The sequence below is a fragment of the Martes martes genome (assembly GCF_963455335.1).
Source record: "Martes martes genome assembly, chromosome: 3".
Lineage (NCBI taxonomy): Eukaryota > Metazoa > Chordata > Mammalia > Carnivora > Mustelidae > Martes > Martes martes.
Window position 1 is genome coordinate 183,900,918 of NC_137890.1, and position 23,026 is coordinate 183,923,943.

Below are 23,026 nucleotides of genomic sequence, written 5' to 3' on the forward strand. Positions count from 1 at the left end.
GATTTTATTATTTGAGAGAGAGAGAGAGAGACAGAGTGAGAGAGCATGAGAGGGGAGGTCAGAGGGAGAAACAGACTTCCCATGTTGCTGGGAGCCTGATGTGGGACTCGATCCCAGGACTCCGGGATCATGACCTGAGCTGAAGGCCGTCGCTTAAACAACTGAGCCACCCAGGGACCCCACACTAATATTTCTAAATTAAAATTTAAGATTGCAGAGTTTGATTCTGCAACCAAAGATTCTGAAGTTTCTGAAATCTAATTGCTTTAATCTGTCATTAGATCTATTTCATAATAGCTGCATTGATATTATATATACAATTATATATATATAAGAAGACTAGTAAATGAAAATTTAAGATTTTGTCATAGTTCTTTGTACCCTTAGAGTATACCCTAATAAAGATACAAATTCAAAATACCTTTTGTAAGATTGGTATCTGTCACCAACTTGATAGTTATTTTCATTCATTTCAGTTGGTTTTCAAGTTAGCTGTCCTCTACTGATGTTACGTAAGTTGTTCTTTTTCCATTTTTGCTGTTACAGACCATACCACAGTGAAATTTTTTAAAAAAGATTTATTTTAGAGAGAGAGAAAGTATGGGAGGAGGGCACAGGTAGTGGCAGAGAGACTCCCAAGCAGACTTCCCACTACACACGGAACCTCACAAGGGCCTTCATCCCAGGACCCTGAGATCATGACCTGACCCAAAATCAACAGTCAGACGCTCACCCGACTGAGCCATCCAGGCACGTCCCCAAAATTTTGGGGTTTTTTTGCAAGAGAACTTTCACTATAGTTTTCTAAAAGTGAGACTACTGGGTTGTATGACCGTATATTCTTATGTAACTTTGCTGGATATTGTCAAAATCTTTTTTCTATAAAGTTTGCATCATTTTGCATTCCCTCCACCAATGTACCCAAGGAACCAGCTGGGTAATAAAAGGAAGAGGCTGGGATATTAGAACTTAGGACCTCGGTGACTGAGGAGAGGGTCCTGCTCAGCCACTGCCTAATACCTCAGCAGCCAGGGAAGGGCTTCTGGGAGTCAGGACTCAGATCTCAAAGATGGCTCGTGGCACAGGTGGCTGGGCCTCCCCGGGAGCCTGAAGGAGGCTCCCAGAGGCGGTAGGCCTGAGGCCTGCGAGGGGCCCAGCCCAAGTAGTGCTGGTATCTCTACGGGGGCGTAATGAGGCCGGTTCTAGGAATGCTAACCCAGCTGGTGACAAACCGGCTCCTGAGCCCCAGAAAATGACCATCGTTGAGGGGACGCTGATAGAAAAAGCACGTGAACAAGAAGGAGCACGTCCTTTGTCCCTCTTCCTGATTTGGTCTCTTTCTATCACCCCCCCCCCCCCACCGTTGACAGGAGTTTTAAAAGTCAGCTAGCAAAGAGAAGAAAAACAAAAAACAAACAAACAAACAAAACACGTGATTTGAAGGGTTCCAGCATCACACAGCAAATTGTGGCTTGGAGGTGAGAGAGAATGGCCCGCACGTGCTAGAAGGTGGAATTTATTCCGTGAAAGTAAGAATGTTTCAATATCAACAAATCAGGGAATACAGTTTGTTATATTAATACTTCTAAGGAGAATCATCATATCCCTTTGTGCGGACTATTAAGCTATTATGTTTCAGCTTCAGATCCACACGTCTCACTGCACTATGTTAAGGCCAGGCCTTTGCAAAAGCCCATGTTTTCCTTTGCCAGGCTCCCTTTCGGTCTCTGGCAATAGGAGGAGATAGATGCAAACTGCAAGTATGGGGGAGGAAAAAGAAATTTGCTCCTTCCTGTTTGCTTCTTGTTCGGCATCATCACGGAAATTGCTCACCGCCCTGGCAGGAATAATGGACTTCAGAGCAACGGATGGTTCCAGTCTGCAGCATTTCCACACTCAGACCAGTCTTGTCACCGCCCGTCAGGGAAACAGCACTAACCCGTGCATACCTTCCCTAGAGTCCTGGAACTCTTCCTCCAAGCATTTAGGTTTCAATAATGCCATCCTTTTCTCTTCGATCCCCCAGGCCCAGAGGTACCTCCTGTAGTTACTTCCTCTATGACATTTCAGGCATCCCTTCTGCCTTTTCAGTTCTTGTTTAGTTCTGTACTATATGGCTAACGATTTATAAAATAATTGTGGTTTCTATCTCTTGGCTGGACCCTGACTCATACAATCTCTCTCTGTGCCAAAAGTCACTTGACAAAAATTCAACACTCATTCATGATTTTTTTAAAAAGCACTCAATAAAATAATTGATAGACAATGCTTTAATGTGATTATAAATTATACATAACAGCTCAAAACCCAGCATCTTACTTATTAGGGTAAAACCAGAGGCATTCCCATGAAAATCAGAACAATACAAGGATATCTATTCTTTTCACTACGATTTAACATTTTACTTAAGGTAGTAAGCAGCAGTACAATTAATTAGACAAAAGAAAGCAATGAGATGCATGAGATTTGGAAGGGGAAAAAATAGGTAAAGTTAACTTAGTTTTCAGGACATATGTCTGGAAAATACTACAATGAATGTTCAGTATTGAACATACAGAAATCAATAATGAACATATATATGCAAATAATAATTAGAAGACAGAATCAAAGGAAAGATCCCATTTATATTATCAAGAAAAAAATAAAATACTTAGGTGTAAATTTATTAAGAAATATGTAAAAGCTCTAAGAGGGAAACCTCGATACTCCCCCTAAAGTCAATGGATATGGTAGTGGGGCATAAACAGACACACAGACCAATACAACAGAAAACTTCAGTGCACATGGAAATACAACATAAAAAAGGGTGGCATTTCAAATCAGTACTGGAAAACATGGACCTTCTCATGTTTTGGGGGAGTCATTTGGAAAAAGGTCAAAACTGCATTCATATCTCATATGGTAGAAAAAATCCACATGAATCAGAAATTTAAATGTAAAACAAAATGAAACCACAGGTAACTGTCTTTATAAATCTGGAAGGAGGAAAATTCTTTATTGTTACCAAATTCCACCAGCAATAAAAGGTTAATAAATTTGACTACATAAACTGAAAAATAATTTACATGGGAAGGGAAAAAAAAGAAAAATCTCATAGAAAGGAGGAAGAATAGAAATAAGCAGGAGGGACAAAAATATAATACTGGAGACTGACTCTAGGAGGTCCATAGTCTCCAAGTAACAGGTGTATAGGAAAGAGAACAAAGACTGTCAGGGTGCCAAGCTCTTACTCATTGTGTAAACTATTCCTTTAATAAGGCCTCCATTCAACCGGCATTGTTATGAGTAAGTTCCGTGGGACTCTGTATTCCTACAGCAGTTCCTCAGAGTTTGGTCCTAGGACAGTATGCCCCAGAATGATCTGAAGTGTTTGTTAAAAACACTGAGTCCACCCTTTTATTTGTCAATTATTCTCTAAGCAAGCTTTTCCATCCAGGCAGAATAGAATTTGACTTGCCATTGAATACAATAAGCTATGTTCACTGATCTCAGACGTTCAAAGGATTTATTACTTTCTACTAGTAGTATAGTAAGGGTTCTTTAAAATAGTTATAAAAACCAAATTTAAAAGAACCTGAAAGTTAAGCCCCTCAGCCAAGTCATCGGGATTACACAGAATGGAAAAAATACAGAAACTGACATCTAACAGGTAAAACTGAGAGCGTAAGAATGAAGGGAGACAGAAAACTGGCCAAGGCAGAAGGCAACTTTTAAAATCTAGGTGATCAAATATATTGGATGGTTTTAAAAATAAAACAAAACAAGATAGCTTGGTATGCAGCAAGATAACCAATGCAAAAATATTTACAACACATTTTATTTGGTTAAAAGGTTAACAGCTTTTGCTTAGTTAAAGGCTGTTAGGTTGAAGAAGTTTACAAAACAGGAATGTAAGTCACAGGATGACCAAAACGATTTTAGAAGTTTAATATTACAAAATAGCTATTTCACACACACATATGTAAACATAAGAATAGATAAATTAATACTCATGGAAAGGTAGAGGGGGGAAATCCTTCAGCACGCATTTCATCTTTTGGATCCTTGTTATATCCTTGTTTTGACTTGGTATGGTTTGAGAATTCAAAAAAAACCACCCAGAATTCATAAGTTCACCTCATCTTCTCATCTTCCTGCAAAGTAGAAAAAACGGAAGATGAACAATATTAACAATTCAAAGCTGCTGCTTTTGCTATGAAGCATGGAGGAAAAAACTCCTGCATCATACATCTGGAATATTCTATAGTAGGAATTATAAAATTAGGCTTAAGAAAAATTGACCAACTTAGATTTCACACATTACCTGTTTGTATGTATTTCCTTTTTACTACGAATCTCAGCATACATAGAAGAATATATGAAAATGTACAACTTAAAACAATAAATAAATGTTGACATACCTACCACTCAGGTTAAGAAAGAAAATATTACCACACCTTAGAAGCCTCCAGTGTGTCCCTGTCTGATCACATCCCTGTCATCCCCCAAGAAGTAACCACTGTCCTGAACTGTGTTCATCTCTTCCTTGCTTGTCTTCACATTAAAGGTGTTTTTTCCAACATATTTATTCACTTCCAAGTCTCTCCTCCACTGAAACATTAAACATTCTTATTTCACATTCTGTACCAAATTCTGCTCTCAGTTGTTTCTGCTGGTACCTTGTTCCCTTGTGTATGTAGTGTTTAGGGTGAGCTAACTGTTTATTTCCCTTGGAATTTCATCTGTGGAAAATTTGTTGAGAACTGAGATGAGGGAGAGCGCTGGAAAACATTTGCATTTGCTTCTGACAGACGACAGGGGGCACTACAAGTCATGGACTAATACTAAATCTCAGCTTGAGATTTTCTGTGACTTCCAGATACTCTGAATTCCAGCGGCAATGCATGAGAGTTTGATTCTGGTTACGAATTCTCAGAAGATTTTTTTCCTCCTCAGTTCAGTACTAGAGTTATTTTCTGGGGCTTAAAAAAGCTGGTGGGAAGATTATTTTTAGTTTGCTCTCCTACTGAGAGAGTAGCTCAACTTTATTGAAGGTGATCTACTATTAGACTTTTCATTTTAGCTAAACCCGAGGATATGCCTTCTGTCCCCAGCCCCATAACACTGTAAATCCAACACTTAGGTTCACCTAGTTTGGTAAATATGTTCGGGCAAAAGCCAGTCTGAGTCTACCTACCTTTCTGGGTTCCTGCTCTCATTCAGTCAGTCTCTGATGCGAGCTTGCTTTCTTCTTCTCGTCTAGCTAATACACATGTTCAAGGGAGTTTTTGGTTTGGATTTTGTTTTTTAATATTTTACCTAGTAATTTTATTTTATTTTTAGTTTGATCATGCATCAAATATATCATGTTGCAATAAGTGGAGCTCTATTTATTCTCTACATGAGACACATGTTTTTTAGATGACATACATACACATGGTCCTCAATTACAAAGGTATAAATGCTTAGATAGCAAGTAAGGTCTCTTTCCCTCCTCTGTATTCCTCTGCAGAGCCAATGATACTATTGCCTTGGGTAATTAGATAGGGTTTAATTAATTCTTTTAGAAGAGCTACCTACTCTAAATACAGCAAAATGCTGTAATGAAATAGTATTCTATTTTAGTTTAGATCTATTGGGTGTACAGATTACTTGCTAAATGGTTTAGTTGGTAAATTTTTTAAAAGCAAATATCACAATGAACATTAGTATAAATACTAAGAATGATGACAACCCAGCTGCCTTTACTTTTTTTTTTTTTAACTTTTTGGATGGCATCCAGCAGATACATCACAGCTTCTGATAGGCCCCCAGTGAGAAGAGATCCTCAAGGACGCTGCTTGCAATGTGTTACAGAATGATCACCTTAGGCATTGAGATAGGCGTGGAAGAAGTTAACAAGAAGGTAATACAAATGTATTTTTTAAAGTCTTTATCTTTTAAGTCCCAAAGCACTGAATATGACAAAGGGGGCCATTTTTAATAGTAAAAGCCCGAATCTACAATGATTATATGGTAGTATATATAGTAATCACTACTATTACCATAGGAGTAAATAGTAATTAAGATATTTATGTACCAAATAGCAGAGCAACTACCTTTATGAAGCAAAAACTTCAGGAGATGCACGGAGACAGAAAGGAACACAATAGTAAGAGATTTTGATATTCAATACTCTCAGTGCAAGACAGATGAAGTGGGCAAAAAAATAAGGAGATACAAGATCTAAAGGAGGGGGTTAATCTTATGAATATATATCAAACTCTATACTCTGATAAAAGAGGGTACATATTCTTCTCAAGTATTCACAGCATAGTTACAAAAGCAAATCCAACAGTACATTATGAAAAACATATACCGTGACCAAGTGAGATTTATTCCAGGAATGCAAGTTTGGTTCAATATTAGAAAACCTATTATTGGGGTACCTGGGTGGCTCAGTGGGTTAAGGCCTCTGCCTTCGGCTCAGGTCATGATCTCAGGGTCCTGGGATCAAGCCCCGCATTGGGCTCTCTGCTCAGCCTGGACCCTGCTTCCCTTCCTCTCTCTCTGCCTGCCTCTCTGCCTACTTGTGATCTCTGTCTATCAAATAAATAAATAAGATCTTAAAAAAAAAAGAAAGAAAGAAAACCCATTATCATACATCATGACCTTGAGAGCAGATTCTCCCACAGTAAGGCCTCTAGATGAGAGCCATCTTGGACAACTTCTTAATAATTAGTTTTGTGAGACACTAAGTAGAGCACCTAATTCAGTGCTCTAGTCCAGATTCCTGGACCACAGAAATGGAAAGATAAGAAATTTATAGTGAAAAAAACCCAGCAGACACCACTGCAATCAACTGATCAAAATTAACATTCCTGGGACATACTGACAGGACAAACCCCTTAACTGATGCAATGCAAAGGACATACAATTTCTGCAGAATTCTTGCCAAAATGCTTAACTGCATTGTAATCACGAGAAAACATCAGACAAACCAAACTGAGGGACAGTCTACAAAATAACTGACCAATAGTCTTTAAAAGTGTGAAAGTCATAACAGGAAAGGAAGGAATGAGTAACTGTCATAGGCTGGAGGAGGCTAAGGAGAAACAGGGTGGGATCCTGGACAGGACTTTATCTAAAATAGCAAAGGATGTTCATGGACATCCAGGAGGGTTTAGTTGATAGTAATGTACCAATGCTAATTTTCTAATTTTGATCATTGTACTGTGGATAAGGTGTTAAAATTAGGGAAAGCAGGGGAAGGAAACTTTGTACTATTTTTATAACTCTTTGATAAGTCTAAAATTAGTTTAAAATAAGAAAGTCTAACTTGCAACTAAAAAAAAAAAAGGACAACTCAATTGAAAAAAGGGGAAAGATCTGAATAGACTTTTCTTTTTTTTTTAAAAGTAGGCTGCTTGCCAGCATGAAGCCCAATGTAGGACTTAAACTCACAACCCTGAGATCATGACCTGAGTTGAGGTCAAGAGAATTATTATATGATCTCACTCATTTGTGGAATTTAAGAAACAAAACAGAGGATCATAGGGGAAGGGAAGGAAAAATAAAACAAGATGAAATCAGAGAGGGAGACAAACCATAAGAGACCTTTAATCACAGGAAACAAACTGAGGGTTGCTGGAGGGGAGAGGGGTGGGGGGGAATGGTGTAACTGGGTGATGGACATTAAGGAGCACAAGTGATGTAATGAGCACTGGGTATATAAGACGGATGAATCACCGAACTCTACCTCTGAAATTAATAATATATTATATGTTTATTAAATTTAAAATTTAAAAAACCCAAATAAAAAAAATCAAGTGGAGGAAAAAAGAGCAAGGAAATAACTTTTCTATGATTACAACTTCGGATGTGCCTCATCTTAAATTGTGCTTGATACTCAATCCACAGTACTTGGAATAATTGTGTGTTTAATTTTTCCCACTGCCAAAAATGATATTGAGGTACTGGGGCCCTTTTATATAGCCCAATAATTTTCTGTAATGTGAATAATTTCACCCTCTAGTTTATTTGTGTTCAGTGTAGATATTTGAGAATTCATGTTAATTATTAAGTTTAATAATATAAACAGCTAATCCATGCGGTGCATGCTACAGCTCTAGAGAAAAAAAAAAAAATGGGACACCCAACCAACTGAGCCACCCAGGTGACCCTGAATAGACTTTTCTTTGACGAAGATAAAAAAGTGGCCAAAAGGCACATGAAAACACACTCAGTATCATCAGACAACAGAGAAACACATTTACAAATCAAAACCTTAATATGATACTACTTTACACCCACTACTACGGTTAGAATCATCAAAAAGCCAAATGATAAAAGTGCGTTGGCAAGGAAATGGGAGAAATCAGAACCCCCAGACATCACTGGTGGTGACATAAAATGGTGCAGCAGCTTCGGAAAATAGTCCAGCAGTTCCTCAAATGATTAAACAGCGTTACTACAGGACTCGGGAATTCCACAAGTAGGCATATATCCAAGAGTAAGGAAGCATATGGAGACACGTATTTCAAGACTTTCAAATGATATTTATAGCAGCATTATTCATAATAACCAAAAGATGGAAACAACCAAAAGTCTGTCGACAGACAAGTAGATAAACAAAATGTGGTATTATCTATAATGATAGATCTATATGATAGAGTATTATTCAGTCCTAAGACATACTATGACATAGGATGACATGGGATAAACCCAGAAACATGCTAAGTGCAAGAAGCAAGTCACAAAGACCACATATTACATGTTTCCATTCATATGAAAAATCCAGAACAGGGAAATCTATTGAGATATGAAGTAGGTGAATGGTGGCCTAGGGCTAGGGGCATGATGGGGGTGCGGTATGGGAATGATAGATGAAGGCCACGGGGTTTCTTTTTGAGGTGAAGAAACGTTCTAAAATTGATTGTGATGATGGTATGCATATCTGTGAATATACTAAAAACACACTGAATTGTATACCTTAAATGATGAGATGTATGGTATGTGAAATTATAGCTTGACTAAATTGTTTTTTTAAAAAACTGCTTGATTCTTTTTTTCTTTTACCCTCCCTTGTATTGCTACTATGTGTTGGTTATTGGGTTTTTTTTTTTAAGACTTTATTTTTTTAGAGCAGTTTCAGGTTTATAATAATATTGAGGGGAAGGTAGAGATTTCCCATATGCCCTCTGCCCTCACCTATGCTGTCCCCATTGTTAACATTACTCATAAACATTGTATATACCTTATCAATGACAAATCTGCACTAACATGTCATAATGTTAGTTGAAACCTATTGTCTATCTTAGGGTTCCCTTTTGGTGTTATACATTTTAAGGGTTTGGACAAACATGTAATGACAGCTATCATTAGAGTATCATTTAGAGTATTTTCAGTTGCCTAAAAACCCTCTTGTGTTCCACCTGTTCATCTGTCTCCCCGCCCCCCGCCCCTGACAACCACTGATCTTTTTTCTACTGTCTTCATACCTTTGCCTCTTCCAGAATGTCATATAGTGGGAATTATACAGTAAGTAGCCTTCTCAGATTGACTTCTTTCATTTAGTAAAATGCATTTATGGCTCTTCTTTGTCTTTTTTTTTTTTTTTTAAAGGTTTTTATTTATTTATTTATTTGACAGAGATCACAAGTAGGCAGAGAGGCAGGCAGAGAGAGAGAGAAGGGGAAGCAGGCTTCCTGCTGAGCAGAGAGCTCGATGCAGGGCTCAATCCCAGGACCCTGGGATCATGACCTGAGCCGAAGGCAGAGGCTTTAACCCACTGAGCCACCCAGGTGCCCCCTTCTTTGTCTTTTTAATGGCTTGAAACCTCATTTCTTTTTAGCACTGGGTAATATTCCACTGTCTAGATATACCATAGCTTATTTCTCCATTTACCTCCTGAAGGACATCTTGGTTGCGTCCTAGTTTTGGCAACGTGAACAAAGCTGCCATAAATATCCATGCGCAGATTTTTGTGTGGACATGTTTTCAACCCCTCTGGGTAAATACCAAGGAGTGTGATTAGAGGATCATACAGAAAGAGTATACGTTAAGTTTTCTAAGAAACCATCAAGCTTTCTAGCAAAACAGCTGTACCGTTTGGTTTTCCCACCAGCAGTGAACGAGAGCTTTTGCTCCACACCTGTTATTGTTTCAAAATACCTGTGAGAACCATCAACGCCTTTCATTTTATAAAAGAAGCAAATACCGAAACAATGCAAAGGATGAGAAAATTTAAGGATAGTTTTCTCTATCTTTTTGAAAATATGATCCCAAATATGATTGGGTTTTGCAAAATAGGCTACTTTATTTATCCTTTTAAAAAAGTGAGATTTTCCACAAAACACATGTAAAAGGCATTTGGACATTTTTTGAGATAATTAAGGGAATTTGAATAGGGATTGGTTGTTAGATGACAGTAAGAAATTGCTGCTAATTCCTATAGATAATTGCTGTGATCACTATTATTTAGTTTGTTAAAAGTTCATTTTTTTAAAGAGATATATACAGAAGTGGTTTTGGGATTAAATGACCTAATATTAGGAATTTGCTTTAAAAATACTACAACAAAAAAGGATAGATGAAATAAATAAGGCAAAATACTGATAACAATTGAAGCTGAAGAATGGTGGATAAGTACAGGGAGTACTAGCTTCCCTTTGTTGGGGTATGTTTTATATATTTTTAAAGATTTATTTATTTATTTATTTATTTGACATAGAGATGGAGAGAGCAGGGTAGGCATAGGAAGAAGCAAGCTCCTCACTAAGCAGGGATCCCAGGACCTGGGATCATGACCTGAGCTGAAGGTAGATGCTTAACCAACTGAGCCACCCAGGTGCCCCTATTTATTTTAGAGACAGAGCGAGACAGCGAGAGCAAGAGCGAGACAACATGTGCACAAATGGGCATGGGTAGGACAGAGGGAGAGGGAGAGAGAGAATCTCAAGCAGACTCCCTGCTGAGCACGGAGCCCAACTCAGAGCTTGATCTCACGACCCTGAGATCATGACCTGAGCCAAAATCAAGAGCTGGACGCTTAACTGACACAGCCACCCACATACCCTATGTTTGAAATTTTAAAAAATGAAAGAAAAACACTATTACTCTGTAAGGCTAAAGAATAAATAAGCCACTTGGAATTCCTCTAGGGAATAAGGTAGAACACAAATGAAAATAACAGACAAGGAAATAGTGATTTGCAAATCATAAGCAACAGGTTTTTTTTCAAAGAATAAAAGAAGACATTTCTTCAAATCTTACCCAGATCATACTATGATTATTATATCAAAAATATATTGATATTTAAAAGTGTTCAAATACTAACTCAGACAGGAATTTCTTTTAAAGCATATAGTTTATAATATCACACTGAAATGGCTTGAATATCACTGAGATACTTACCTTTTGAGATTTGGCTCCTTTAAATCGAGAGGAGTACACCTTCTTCTTCGACTTGGTAATTCTAAGGATGGATTTTCTGATTTATTTTCAGCTTTAGCAGTGTTATTTGAAAGAAAACTGGTATTTGTCAAGTCCTGTAGTGTTCTACCACCTGCAAAGAATAATTTGCACAAATATTTATATACATATATAAAGAAAAATGGGACATCTTCATATGGAAATAGATGTGCAATATTTAGTGGTTTGCAAATTACTAGCGACAAATTTTTAAACTTAGCAATAATCAAGTTATAATTTTAAATATTACAACGATAGCACTGAAATTATTTGTGAGTCAGTTTTTCTCCCAGCAATGAAGGGAAAATAGACTTAGAATTTGAAACAAACTACCAAAGTAGACCACAACATTTTTATTCTGAAATCACATATAGGCTGCTAAAAATTCTCCACAGGTCAACTCTACTCACAGAATCATACAAATTACTACACATTCATTCAACATTTGTTTATCAATTGCTTATTCCATGAAAAGTACCATGAAGAACACAGAGATGCAAGACGGTTCACCAGTGTTCTGTCATGGACTGTAAATCTAGATTTTTGTACTTCTTTTGTTTTAGTACTCCTTTCACCTGGAATAGCCTTACCCATCAAAATCCTAGTGTTCTTCAACTTGAAAAGATATCTGTACCCTCATGTTCATAGCAGCATTATGTATAACAGCCAAGACATAGAAACAACCGAAGTGTCCATTGATGGATGAATGGATAAAGTTGTGGCGGGTGCGTGCATGTATGTTAATATTATTTGCATATTACTCAGCTACAAAAAAATGAGGAAATCCTACCATCTGAGGTAACATATATGGACCTTGAAGGAATTATGCTAAGTGAAATAAGTCACACACAGAAAAACAAATAGTGTAGGATCTCACTTATAACAGGAATTAAAAAAAAAAAAAATCAAAACAAAAACCCAAAACCCAAACCCAGCAAGAGATCAGACTTGCAGTTACCAGAGGCAGCGGAGGGTGGACAGAGGGGGAAAGAGAGGAAGGCAGTCAAAAGGTGTAACTTCCAGTTGTAAAGTTAAAATAAGTACTAAGGATACAATGTACAGCCTGATGACTATAGCCAACATTGCTGTGTGGTATGTAAGAGGGGAGAGGGAGCGCCTGGGTGGCTCAGTTGGTTGGGCATCCGACTCGATTTTGGCTCAGGTCGTGATCTCAGGATTGTGAAATCAGGCTCTGCACTGGGCTCTGTACTGGGCGTGGAGCCTGCTTAAGATTCTCTCTCTCCCTCTCCCTCTGCTCCTCAATCCCACCCCACCCTCTCCAAAAAGAAAAAAAAAAAAGAAAGTTAAGAGAGTAAACCCTAAGAGTTCTAATCACAGGGAGAAAACTTTTCTTTTTTTCTTCTTTCTTTCCATTTACTGTATCCATTTGACATGATGGATGGGAGCCGACCTATCATGGTAACCATGTCACAGAACATGTGAAGCCAACCATCATGCTGCATGCCTTAGAGTTATACAGTGATGTCAATTATTTCTCAATAAAATGGGAAAAAATTTCTAGTATTCTATATACATACATATTCAAATGTTAGTCTCCCAGTAGTAAATTTTGATTGATATGGGAATGTCCAATGTCACAAAATTTCTAATAATGAAGGAACGTCGTTAGGATCCAATGTTTAAGGGGAAAAAATGGGATAACTAATGTCATATATAGCATGACTTCAGGTATACTTTTAAATTCCATAGAGTCAACTCAATGCACATGCCAGAATGCTGACTGCAATTCTTCTGGGTGACTGTTTTTCCTCCTATTTTTTGATTTTCTACTTTCAAATTTCTACAATGAGTATTCTTTTAATAACTGGGGGAAAACATAAAGTAAACACTAAAGATAAAAATCCTACCTATTCTTTACAGCCTAAAATGCCACCCATTTCATGTCTTTGCAGGTTCCTCTTGTCCAAATCACTCCCCATAATCTGTTAGCACACATGTGCTTTTACATTTTACATTAACCACTGTATTTCTTGTTATTTTTAGATACATGTATTCTGAGGAAAGGATTTGGTATTACTTATTTTTTAATCCTCTAAAACACCAAATAAGACAACTTTGTGGTAAAGGCCAAACTTTTTTTACATTATAAATATCCACGACACTACTCTGTCATCTTCCTAAAATATTACACTTTCTTTAAATTGCTTTATATTGTTTCTACAGTTCAGGCTGCACAGTTAAATACTGTTCTTAGCGCCACAAAAATATCAATTACAACAGAAAATACTTAACTGGTTAAGTGAAAAAGGACAGTACTTTCAAAACTTGGTCGCTTCAGCTACTGACCTACCTATGTCTGATTTTTGTGTTCTCTGGTTGAATTTCATCCCTTTCATCTTCTCACGTTCATCATCACTTCCTTGAAAGCTCGGTGAGCTCTCCAGGGCAAAATTTCCTTTTATCATCAGATTTTTACTAGGAGAAATACTCAGAGGTACTGAATCCTCACGCATATTCTTAAAGGAAGATTCTTGTATGTTAGGTGAATATACCTGAGATAGAGATTTAAATGCCTCTTTGTAAAAGTCTGGCTTCATTTTGACAAGTCTCTCATTTTCTGAATTTTTTTCCTCCACGGCTTGTCCAGAGTGAACTGGTATTTCTTGGTCAGTGTCAGATATCACCTGCATTACCTTATGGCTATCTGAAGAAGGATAGACGGTCCTCCTTTTCTTCAATTTACATGCTGTTTTGCTTCTTTTTCTGCTCTGGCACTCTCCTTCTTTTACCACCTCCACAAAAGGGGTATCTCTTTTTTCATTCAGAGTTGTAGAGCTTTCCTTCTGATTCTCCTGCAGGTCCATGTGCCTCCAAGGATCAGAATCTGCTTCATTAGGAACATATTTTAAACCTGATTCTAGGAAGACAGACGTGTATAAAGAATCTGGTAACTGTGAAATAGATTTGTTTTCACCTTTTGTGAAAATCTTTGCCTTGCCTGATGATTCTTTCCCGTGCTTTTTAACTAGTTTGTAAGGATTTGAAATTTGATCACAATTTTCCTTTTCAGTACTATCAATTTCCATAGAGTATCCACTGATGACACCTTGACATTCACGTCTTTGTTTAGATATATTTACTTGAAAAGCAAGATCTTTTATATAGCTTTCTTGATCATGCACGTCTTTATCATTACCCCCATGTATGTGGTACTTTTCAGAAATTATTTCTGTCTTCCGATTTACTTTCTGCTTAAGTTTCTTATTTATTTTGGATTCATTTTGCTGAGCAGGTTGTGTTTCAGTCACGGGTTTTTTCAAAGCCAACACATTCTGTGTCTCATAATCATAAAACTTTCCATTATTGTGGGTGGAAAGATAAGCTCTTTGTAATTCACTTGTGACTTCTAAGTTTTCAGAAATGGTTTCTTTACCTGTTTGGGCTAGGGAAAAGAAGTTACCTTCTTCTGGGTCATATATACCTTTTTTTTTAAACTCATTTACTTGGTTCATTTCCACAATTATTTCTGTCTTCCGACTTACCTTCTGCCTAGGCCTCTTATTTATTTTTGATTTATTTTGCTTTGTAGGTGGCATATCAGTTACATGCTTTTTCACTCCTAAAATGTTTTGAATCTCATAATGACATAAGTTCCTAACACCTCTGATGGAAGGATCAGCTATCTGAAACTCACTTGAGTCTTCTAGGTTTTCAGGGATGATTTCTTTTTCCTTTTGGGTTAGAGAAAGTAAGTTATCTTTTTCTGGGTCTTGTATGCTTTTGTCATCATTCTCATATACTTGGTTGATTTTAGAAATGATCTCTGTCTTCCGACACACCTTTTGCCTAAGTTTCTTATCTATTTTTGATTCATTTTGACAAGGAGGTTGCATATTTTGGATATGCTTTTCTACTCCCAGAGCCTTCTGAGTCTCATAATCATATAGGCTTCCACTATCTTTGGTAGAAAGGGCAAGTGTTTGGAATTCACTTGGGCCTTTTATATTTTCAGGGATGATTTCTTTATCCTTCTGGGCTAGGAAGAAAGAACTACCCTTTTCTGGGAAATACATATTCTTGTCATTATCTAAACGATTCACTTCAGAAATTATTTCTGTCTTCCGATTTACTTTCTGCCTAAGATTCTTATGAACTTTTGATTCATTTTGCTGAATAGGATACACATCAGTGATCTGCTTTTGCAAATCCAACACAGTTTGGATCTCACAATCACACAGGTTTCCATTATCAGTGGTGGAAAGAACACGTTTGTGAAACTCATCTGACACTTCAAGGTTTCCAGAGATGGTTTCTTTATCCTCCTGGGTTTGGAAGGAAAAGTCACATTTTCCTGGGCCATGCACATCTTTAGCAGTATCCCCATATACTTTGCTTGTTTCAGAAATTACTTCTGTCTTCCGATTTACTTTCTGTCTAAGCTTCTCATTTATTTTTGATTCATTTTGCTGGGCAGGCTGCATGTCAGTGACATGCTTTTTCAAATCCGACATATTCTGGGCCTCATAATCACATAAACTTTCATTATCTCTGGCGGAAAGATCAGCTGTTTGAAATTCACTTGTGACTTCTAGGTTCTCAGAAGTGGTTTCTTTATTCTTTTGGTTTGAGAATAAGTTAACTTTTTCTAACTTAGGAATCACAAATGTCTGTCTAGAAGCTTTACTTTTATGATAAGGTAAGGAACTCCGACCCACATCAAATTTATTCTCCTGCAGGAATTTATCTGAACTTTGGGGGAAAGAATATGCTTCCTCTTGCTCATTTGTTACATGTATCCTTTTCTTTCTTTTATTACACTGTATAGTTTGTCTGTCCTCTTGATCAAAGCCATTATGAAGGGTTACTTTCTTCAGTATGTTCAAATGAGTCAGCTGCTCAGTATCGAAAATAAAATTCGTATCTTCTGAATCTCCCATGCCATTCAAGACAATTGATCTTTTTTCTGGTCCATTTTCAACCTTTTCCTCAATATTGATATCTGAACTATTTTTAAATTGTCTCTTTGATCTTTCTCTCTTTTTGTCAGAGCTTGAATCTTTCACTTTTCTGAAAGTTTTGATTCCACATTCATTTGATTTTTTATTGCTTTTATTTCTAGTCCTTGTTGAAACTGTAATAATTTTGCTTCCTTCACTAGCAGTTAAATCCATGTCAGCATCATACACAGTTTTCTGCAACGGAAAGTCATCACTGCCCTGAAATGGAGGCCTGTGCTCTGCAGTAGGTTCACTTGTAGACTCAGAGGAGTCAGGAAGGCACTGCATGTTTCCTTGCATTTTAATATTCTTTTCATCGGTATGATCATTTATTTCATTATTCCAATTTAATTCTGGACTTGAAATGTGTTGTTGATCTAAGTCTGCCCCACAAGAACTGTCAACAGAAGGATTAGTTGATTCCTGAGATGACAGACGTTTTTTCCTTTCCGTCACGTTACTGAGAGATAGTTCCTCCTTTCTGTGACTGACTGACTGGGCATTTTTCATCTCACTCACTGGAGAACTCATGGAATTTTGGTCTGAGTGGAAATGACTTTCTATAAAATAAAGGGAAAGAAAATTCAGAAATAAGCAATGACAAGGAATTTTTTATTTTAAACAAATAAGATTAAAAAAACCAAGCTGTTTCACAGAAAGGATTCTGACAATGTGTACTCTGTTCAGATACTTAGAATCTACACTGATAAAAATAAAGTAGAATGATCAGAATATTCAAAAGTCACATTTTACATTTATATCTGTGGAAAATACATACTGAGAATTCACTCTGTTTTGGTCCCAACAGCAGGTATAGCTGACGGTAGAGCCATTAACATATATTTCTACAGTGGGGGGAGGCCAGCAAATGAACTCAAATAACAGGGAGGACTCTGATAAGGATTACTAGCAAAAGGCTTTGATAGTAAACTATCAAAAGTTTATACAAATTATATATACACACATACATTTTTATAAAGGAAAAACAATTCTAAGCTCTAAATGAAATATATTTACAGTTCCATAATCCAATTTGCAAATCTATGATGAACACACCAGCCAGACTCCCCTGAAGGATTATTATTTTAGAAATAACCACGTAAATAAAACATAAGTGTCATAATTTTCTCTGGCTCAACCATTATACAGGCTCAAGTTTTTGCTCTGGCTCCGGTCTTGAAAAAGTCACAAAATCCATTTAGGCCCCTACTTTTTTTGTTTATGAAAAGGAGAGGATGAAACGAAATAAATATATGGTATCTTCCAATTTGTAAGATAATAAGATACCAAGGAAAGATCTTCAGGCTGACTCATTTCTAAATACTGCTTGCAGAATAACGGCATTAGACACTGTGGATCAGACATTTGTCAGCACGTTTACTTAAAAAATACATTTTTTGCCAGCAGTTTTAAACAGTGGAATTTAGCAAATCTATAACAGAAGAGATCTAACTTATTAAGTGTTTGTACACCATGGGCCTCAAGAAGTCTGATGAATGTAACTTTTTAATACTGATAATCAAAATTAATTTTAAAAATTTCACCTTTGGGAAGCATATTAACAATAGAAAAAGTATACCTGAATCATCTAAACCACACATATCATGATTATTTTCTTTAAGAAATAACAATTCAAAATTATACTGACTTGATAAAGGTTGTCTTGTTGATACCAAAGAGGGAACATCAGGTGATATCTTTGCTAGAATACTGTCATCATGTTGCATTTTCTCTTTATCATCATCATCATCATCATCATCATCATTTGAAGTTAATGGAACTCTAAGGGCAAGTGGAAATGAATGAGGAATTTTATATTCTATAAAAATTATTTAGAAAACAACATGGATAGTATATATATATATATATATGTGTGTGTGTGTGTGTGTGTGTAAAGTAGTCTTTTTATATTCCATTTATTTAAGATCCAACTACAAACCCACTCTGGTATCTTTTCATATTCAATTAAGACAATTATAGGTAGGAAAGAGATAGTTTCTGATAGTATAGGACCTGAAATAAAACAGGAATGCTTCTTACCCCCATAGCCCAGTGGCCTCAAAAAGGGGCTAATCACTGGTTGGTCTATTAGGATAATAGTACTAATGAAATGAATAAACTTCAAACATACTTACAAATACTCATATATAATACTTAGAGCATTCTTACAGTTAGTTCTGTGGAATACCCAAAACTCTTTCTCTAGTTTCAAACAAGTACAATTGTATATAAAGTTATATGTGAATTAAAGTTTGCTGTTTCCAAAAGGTATCCATGGAAACTAAAGCCATATTCCTAGAGGAGGTAAATCTACTCTAATCTAAAAGGAGGGGGAGGGGTAGATATAGAAACCCATAGAAATAATTACATAAACTGACCTTGAATTCAAAGAATGAGAGTTAATATTCCTGAATGTTAAAGATTTTGCCCTGAATGCCAAACACATCACAGATATTTAAAAATTATTGATAATGATAATAATAAATATTGACAAATATTTGTTAAAAATTTAAAGGCAACTATTAGTAGACTAGCCATTGGGAGGAAATTTCACTGCCACTTGAAACAAATTAACAAAAATAAACAGGAGAGAGGTTTTGTTTCTGGTAGTGGACAAATAGCTATTTTTTAAAAAATATTTTATTTATTTATTTGAGAGAGAGACAGTGAGAGAGAGTATGAGCGAGGAGGTCAGAAGGAGAAACAGACTACCCGTGGAGCTGGGAGCCCGATGCAGGACTCGATCCTGGGACTCCAGGATCATGACCTGAGCTGAAGGCAATCGCTTAACCAACTGAGCCACCCAGGCGCCCGACAAATAGCTATTTTTGAATCAACCCTATCAAACATAATGACGATAAATTCTGGATAAAATATTTTTTAAAATTACCTGAAGTAACTGAAGAGTAAACAAAAAGCAAGTAGATAATAAAAAGGGGGGTTAATACTTTAGAAAAGGTGAATTTACGACCTCAGCCATGCCACATTTTTAAAAAGCTAGAAATCTATATTCTTATTGATTCAAGGTAAGAATTAAGGACAATTAAAACAGCTGCAGGGGGCGCCTGGGTGGCTCAGTGGGTTAAAGCCTCTGCCTTCGGCTCAGGTCAGGATCCCAGGGTCCTGGGATCGAGCCCCCATCAGGCTCTCTGCTCGGTGGGGAGCCTGCTTCCTCCTCTCTCTGCCTGTCTCTCTGCCTACTTGTGATCTCTGTCTGTCAAATAAATAAATAAAATCTTTAAAAAACAAACAAACACACAAAAAGAGCTGTAGAAACCTAATCAGAAAGGATGAATACCCAACTTTTGTATCAACATGGACAGGACTGGAAGAGATTATGCTGAGTGAAATAAATCAATCAGAGAGAGTCAATCATCATGTGGTTTCATTAATTTGTGGAGCATAACAAATAGCAAGGAGGACATAGGGAGAAGGGAGTTGAGGGAAATTGGGAGGGGAGATGAACCCTGAGAGACTATGGACTCTGAAAAACAATCTGAGGGTTTTGAAGGGGTGGGGGAGGGGTAGGAGGTTGGGGGAGCCAGGTGGTGGGTATTATGGAGGGCACGTAAGGCATGGAGCACTGGGTGTGGTGCATAAACAATGAATTCTGTTACGGTGAAAAGAAATTAATAATAATAAAAAAAAAAATCTAAGGATGAATGTTGCTATCACCAGAGTAGGAAGAGTAGAAGAAAACAAGTTAACAGATAAAAAAATTAAATAATGGTAAGTATTTTATTTAGAGAATAAAGAATATAAAACAAATTGCTCAAATAGAAAATAGCTAGATGGCAGGTATAAACCCAATTATATTGTCAATGATATTAAATGCAAACATACTAAATATTCTAATTAAAAGAGATGTTACAATGAACTATTTTTTTAAAAAAAAAAAGAACTTATATGCATTTTAAATATAACAGTTTGAAAGTAAAGTTATAGAAAAAGGTAAAGCAGGGAAATGTTATATCAGACAAACAGACTTTAAAGCAAGAATCATTTCTAGAAATAATTCATACTGATAAACAAGTCATCAGGAAAACAAATCAATCCTAAACTTATATACATCTACTAACAACTTAAAAATACGTAACACAAAAATTGACAAAACTAAGAGAAGAAATAGATGAATCCATAATCAGAGCAGGAGACTTGAATGCGTTTCTCTCAGGAGCTGATAGAATAGATAAGAGAAGCAAGAAGATATGGAAGTTCTGAACAATATAATCAATAAACTTGACACAACTAAAATATATCAAGTACTGCATCTAGCAACCACAAAATATACATTTTTTATGTGCACCCAAAGTATTTACCAAATTAGACCAAGTTGTGTCCTTATGCAAGTGTTAATATATTTCAAAAGACTAAAATCATTTGATCTATGTTTTGTAACTATAATGGAAATCAGCTAGAAATAAAAAACAAAAAGTAATTAGAGAAAAAAATACCAAGGAGATTAGAAATTTAATATGCTCGTTAATCATCTATGGGTTAAAGAACATATCAGAATAGAGAGTAGAAAATATTCTGAGGTTTATGATAAAAAGGATATGACATATCAAAAATTGTGGGGTACAGCTAAAGCAGTACTTACACAAAAGCCTTAAATGCATATTTTTTAAAAGCAAGTCTGAAAATTAATAATCTAAACTAGCTCAAGAAACAAAAACAGTAATAATAAAAGTTTTAAATTGAAAAGAAAGAATAAAGATAAATTTTAAAAAAGAAAAAGCAAAATAGTAAGAAGAAAAGAAATAAGGAGCAAACTAAATCCAACAGGAAGTAAATATACTAAAAAGAAAGATCAACATAGCCCAAAAGAAAATTCATTTAGCAAAGATAAATAAAATTGATAAATCCCTAGATTAAAACTAATCAAGAAAAAATTTATAAAACACAAATAGTCAATATTAAGAAAGAGAAAGAGAACATTACTGCATACCCTACAAACATTAAACATGTAACTAGAGCTATTATGAACAACTATATGCCAATAATTTGGTATTTTAGATAAAATGGACAAACTTTATGAAAATGTAACAAAGCTGACATAAGAAAAAATAGAAAATCTGAATATTCCTTGTATCTATTAAAATGGAATGTTATCAAAAACCTTTCCACAAGAAAACTGCAGGTCCCAGATAACTTCTCCCAAACATTAAAAGGAAAAAAAAAATATTTACATAAATACTTATAGAAAACAAAAAAATTAGCGCACTATCAATTCACTTACCATAACCAGCATAATATAAATACCAGAACTTGAAAAATTATTAGAAAAAAAAATACAAAGCATCTTTATTATTAACATACAAGGAAAAATCCTTTAAAAAATTAGCAAGTAAAATTCAGTGATACATCAAAAGGATGTATCATTAGGAGCAGTTCATTGCAGAATTGTAATGGTGATTTAACATTCAAATACTAATCCTTAAAATTCATTACATTAATAGAAAAAAATATTAAAATTACATTAATAGAAAAAAAGAAAATAGTAATATATTTTTGACAGTGACATAAAAAGCATTTGATAAAATTAAAAAGCCATTCATGAGAATCAGGAGTGCAAAGGAACTTTTTATCTGTTAAGGAGAATCTATAAGAACCCTAAAGCAAACATATTAAATAATAAAAACATAATAAGAATGTCCACCATTAGTACTTTTATTAATTATTGAACAAAAAGTCACTGCAACAAGATAAGAAAAAAATTAAAGGCCTACAAACTGAAGGGGAGAAGGACAAACTGTCCCTATTTGTAAATAATAAAATTATACTCATAGAAAATGAAAAAAACCCCTACAGATTAACTATTAAAATTAATAGCAAGGTCACTGGAAACAAGGTCAATATTCAAAAATTAGCTGTTATTTCTATATATTAGCATCAAGAAGAAAATGAAATTTAAAAACAGTAACATTCAGAATACCACTAAATATCTAATAAGTAGAAAAAATCTAAGATGTGGAATAACTATTCAAGAAATTACAAAATTGAGAGAAAATACATAATATCTAAATAAATTATGATATACCATGTTTGCAGATAGAACGCTCAATTTTATTAAGTGTCCATTTTCCCCAAACTGAATTACACGTAATCCTAATCAAAATTCCAAAAGAGAGAGAGAGAATGTGTTTGTGTGTGTTTAAGTGCGTGTGTGTATAAACTGGCAAGTTAAGTATAAAATTCACTTGGAAATGCAAAGGGGCCAAAAGAGTCAAGATAATATTCAAGAATAAAGACATAAATAAATACAATGGAGACCCACACTATCAAATATTGACTCATGATAAAGCTAGTAACTAAGATGATTTGTACTGACAAAACAACTCATGTACTAGGATAGTGAGTTCAGAAACAGATCCATATACACATCCAGTCATACAAAGTCAACAGGATTTTCATATGAAACAAATAAATTATGACCCTTCCCTTACAACATACCCCAAATTCTAGGTAGACTGAAGATCTAAATGTAAAAGGGAAAATACTAAAGCTTGCTATGGATTGATTCATTTATATTCTTCACGGTATAATTAAGTTTTTAAAAGAAAATGTAAGGGAATGCCTCATGGCCTTCTAACCGGTGAAGATTTTCTAAAAGGCCACAGAAAGCAACCATGGGGGGG

The 23,026-nt window shown here is 35.7% G+C and overlaps 1 protein-coding gene across 1 annotated transcript in view; it reads right to left on the bottom strand.

Annotated features, from left to right (window-relative positions):
• Positions 1-2,253: 2,253 nt before the first annotated feature.
• SGO2 (shugoshin 2) overlaps positions 2,254-23,026 on the bottom strand; it is a 37,811-nt gene continuing 17,038 nt past the window's right edge. Inside the window, exons 6-9 of the mRNA XM_080799566.1 lie at positions 18,037-18,170; positions 13,742-16,948; positions 11,374-11,524; positions 2,254-4,133 (exon numbers count right to left, since the gene is read on the bottom strand). Of these exons, the coding sequence (XP_080655692.1) occupies positions 4,118-4,133; positions 11,374-11,524; positions 13,742-16,948; positions 18,037-18,170 (3,508 nt within the window). The 3' untranslated portion in view covers positions 2,254-4,117. The remainder of the gene's footprint in view (positions 4,134-11,373; positions 11,525-13,741; positions 16,949-18,036; positions 18,171-23,026) is intronic.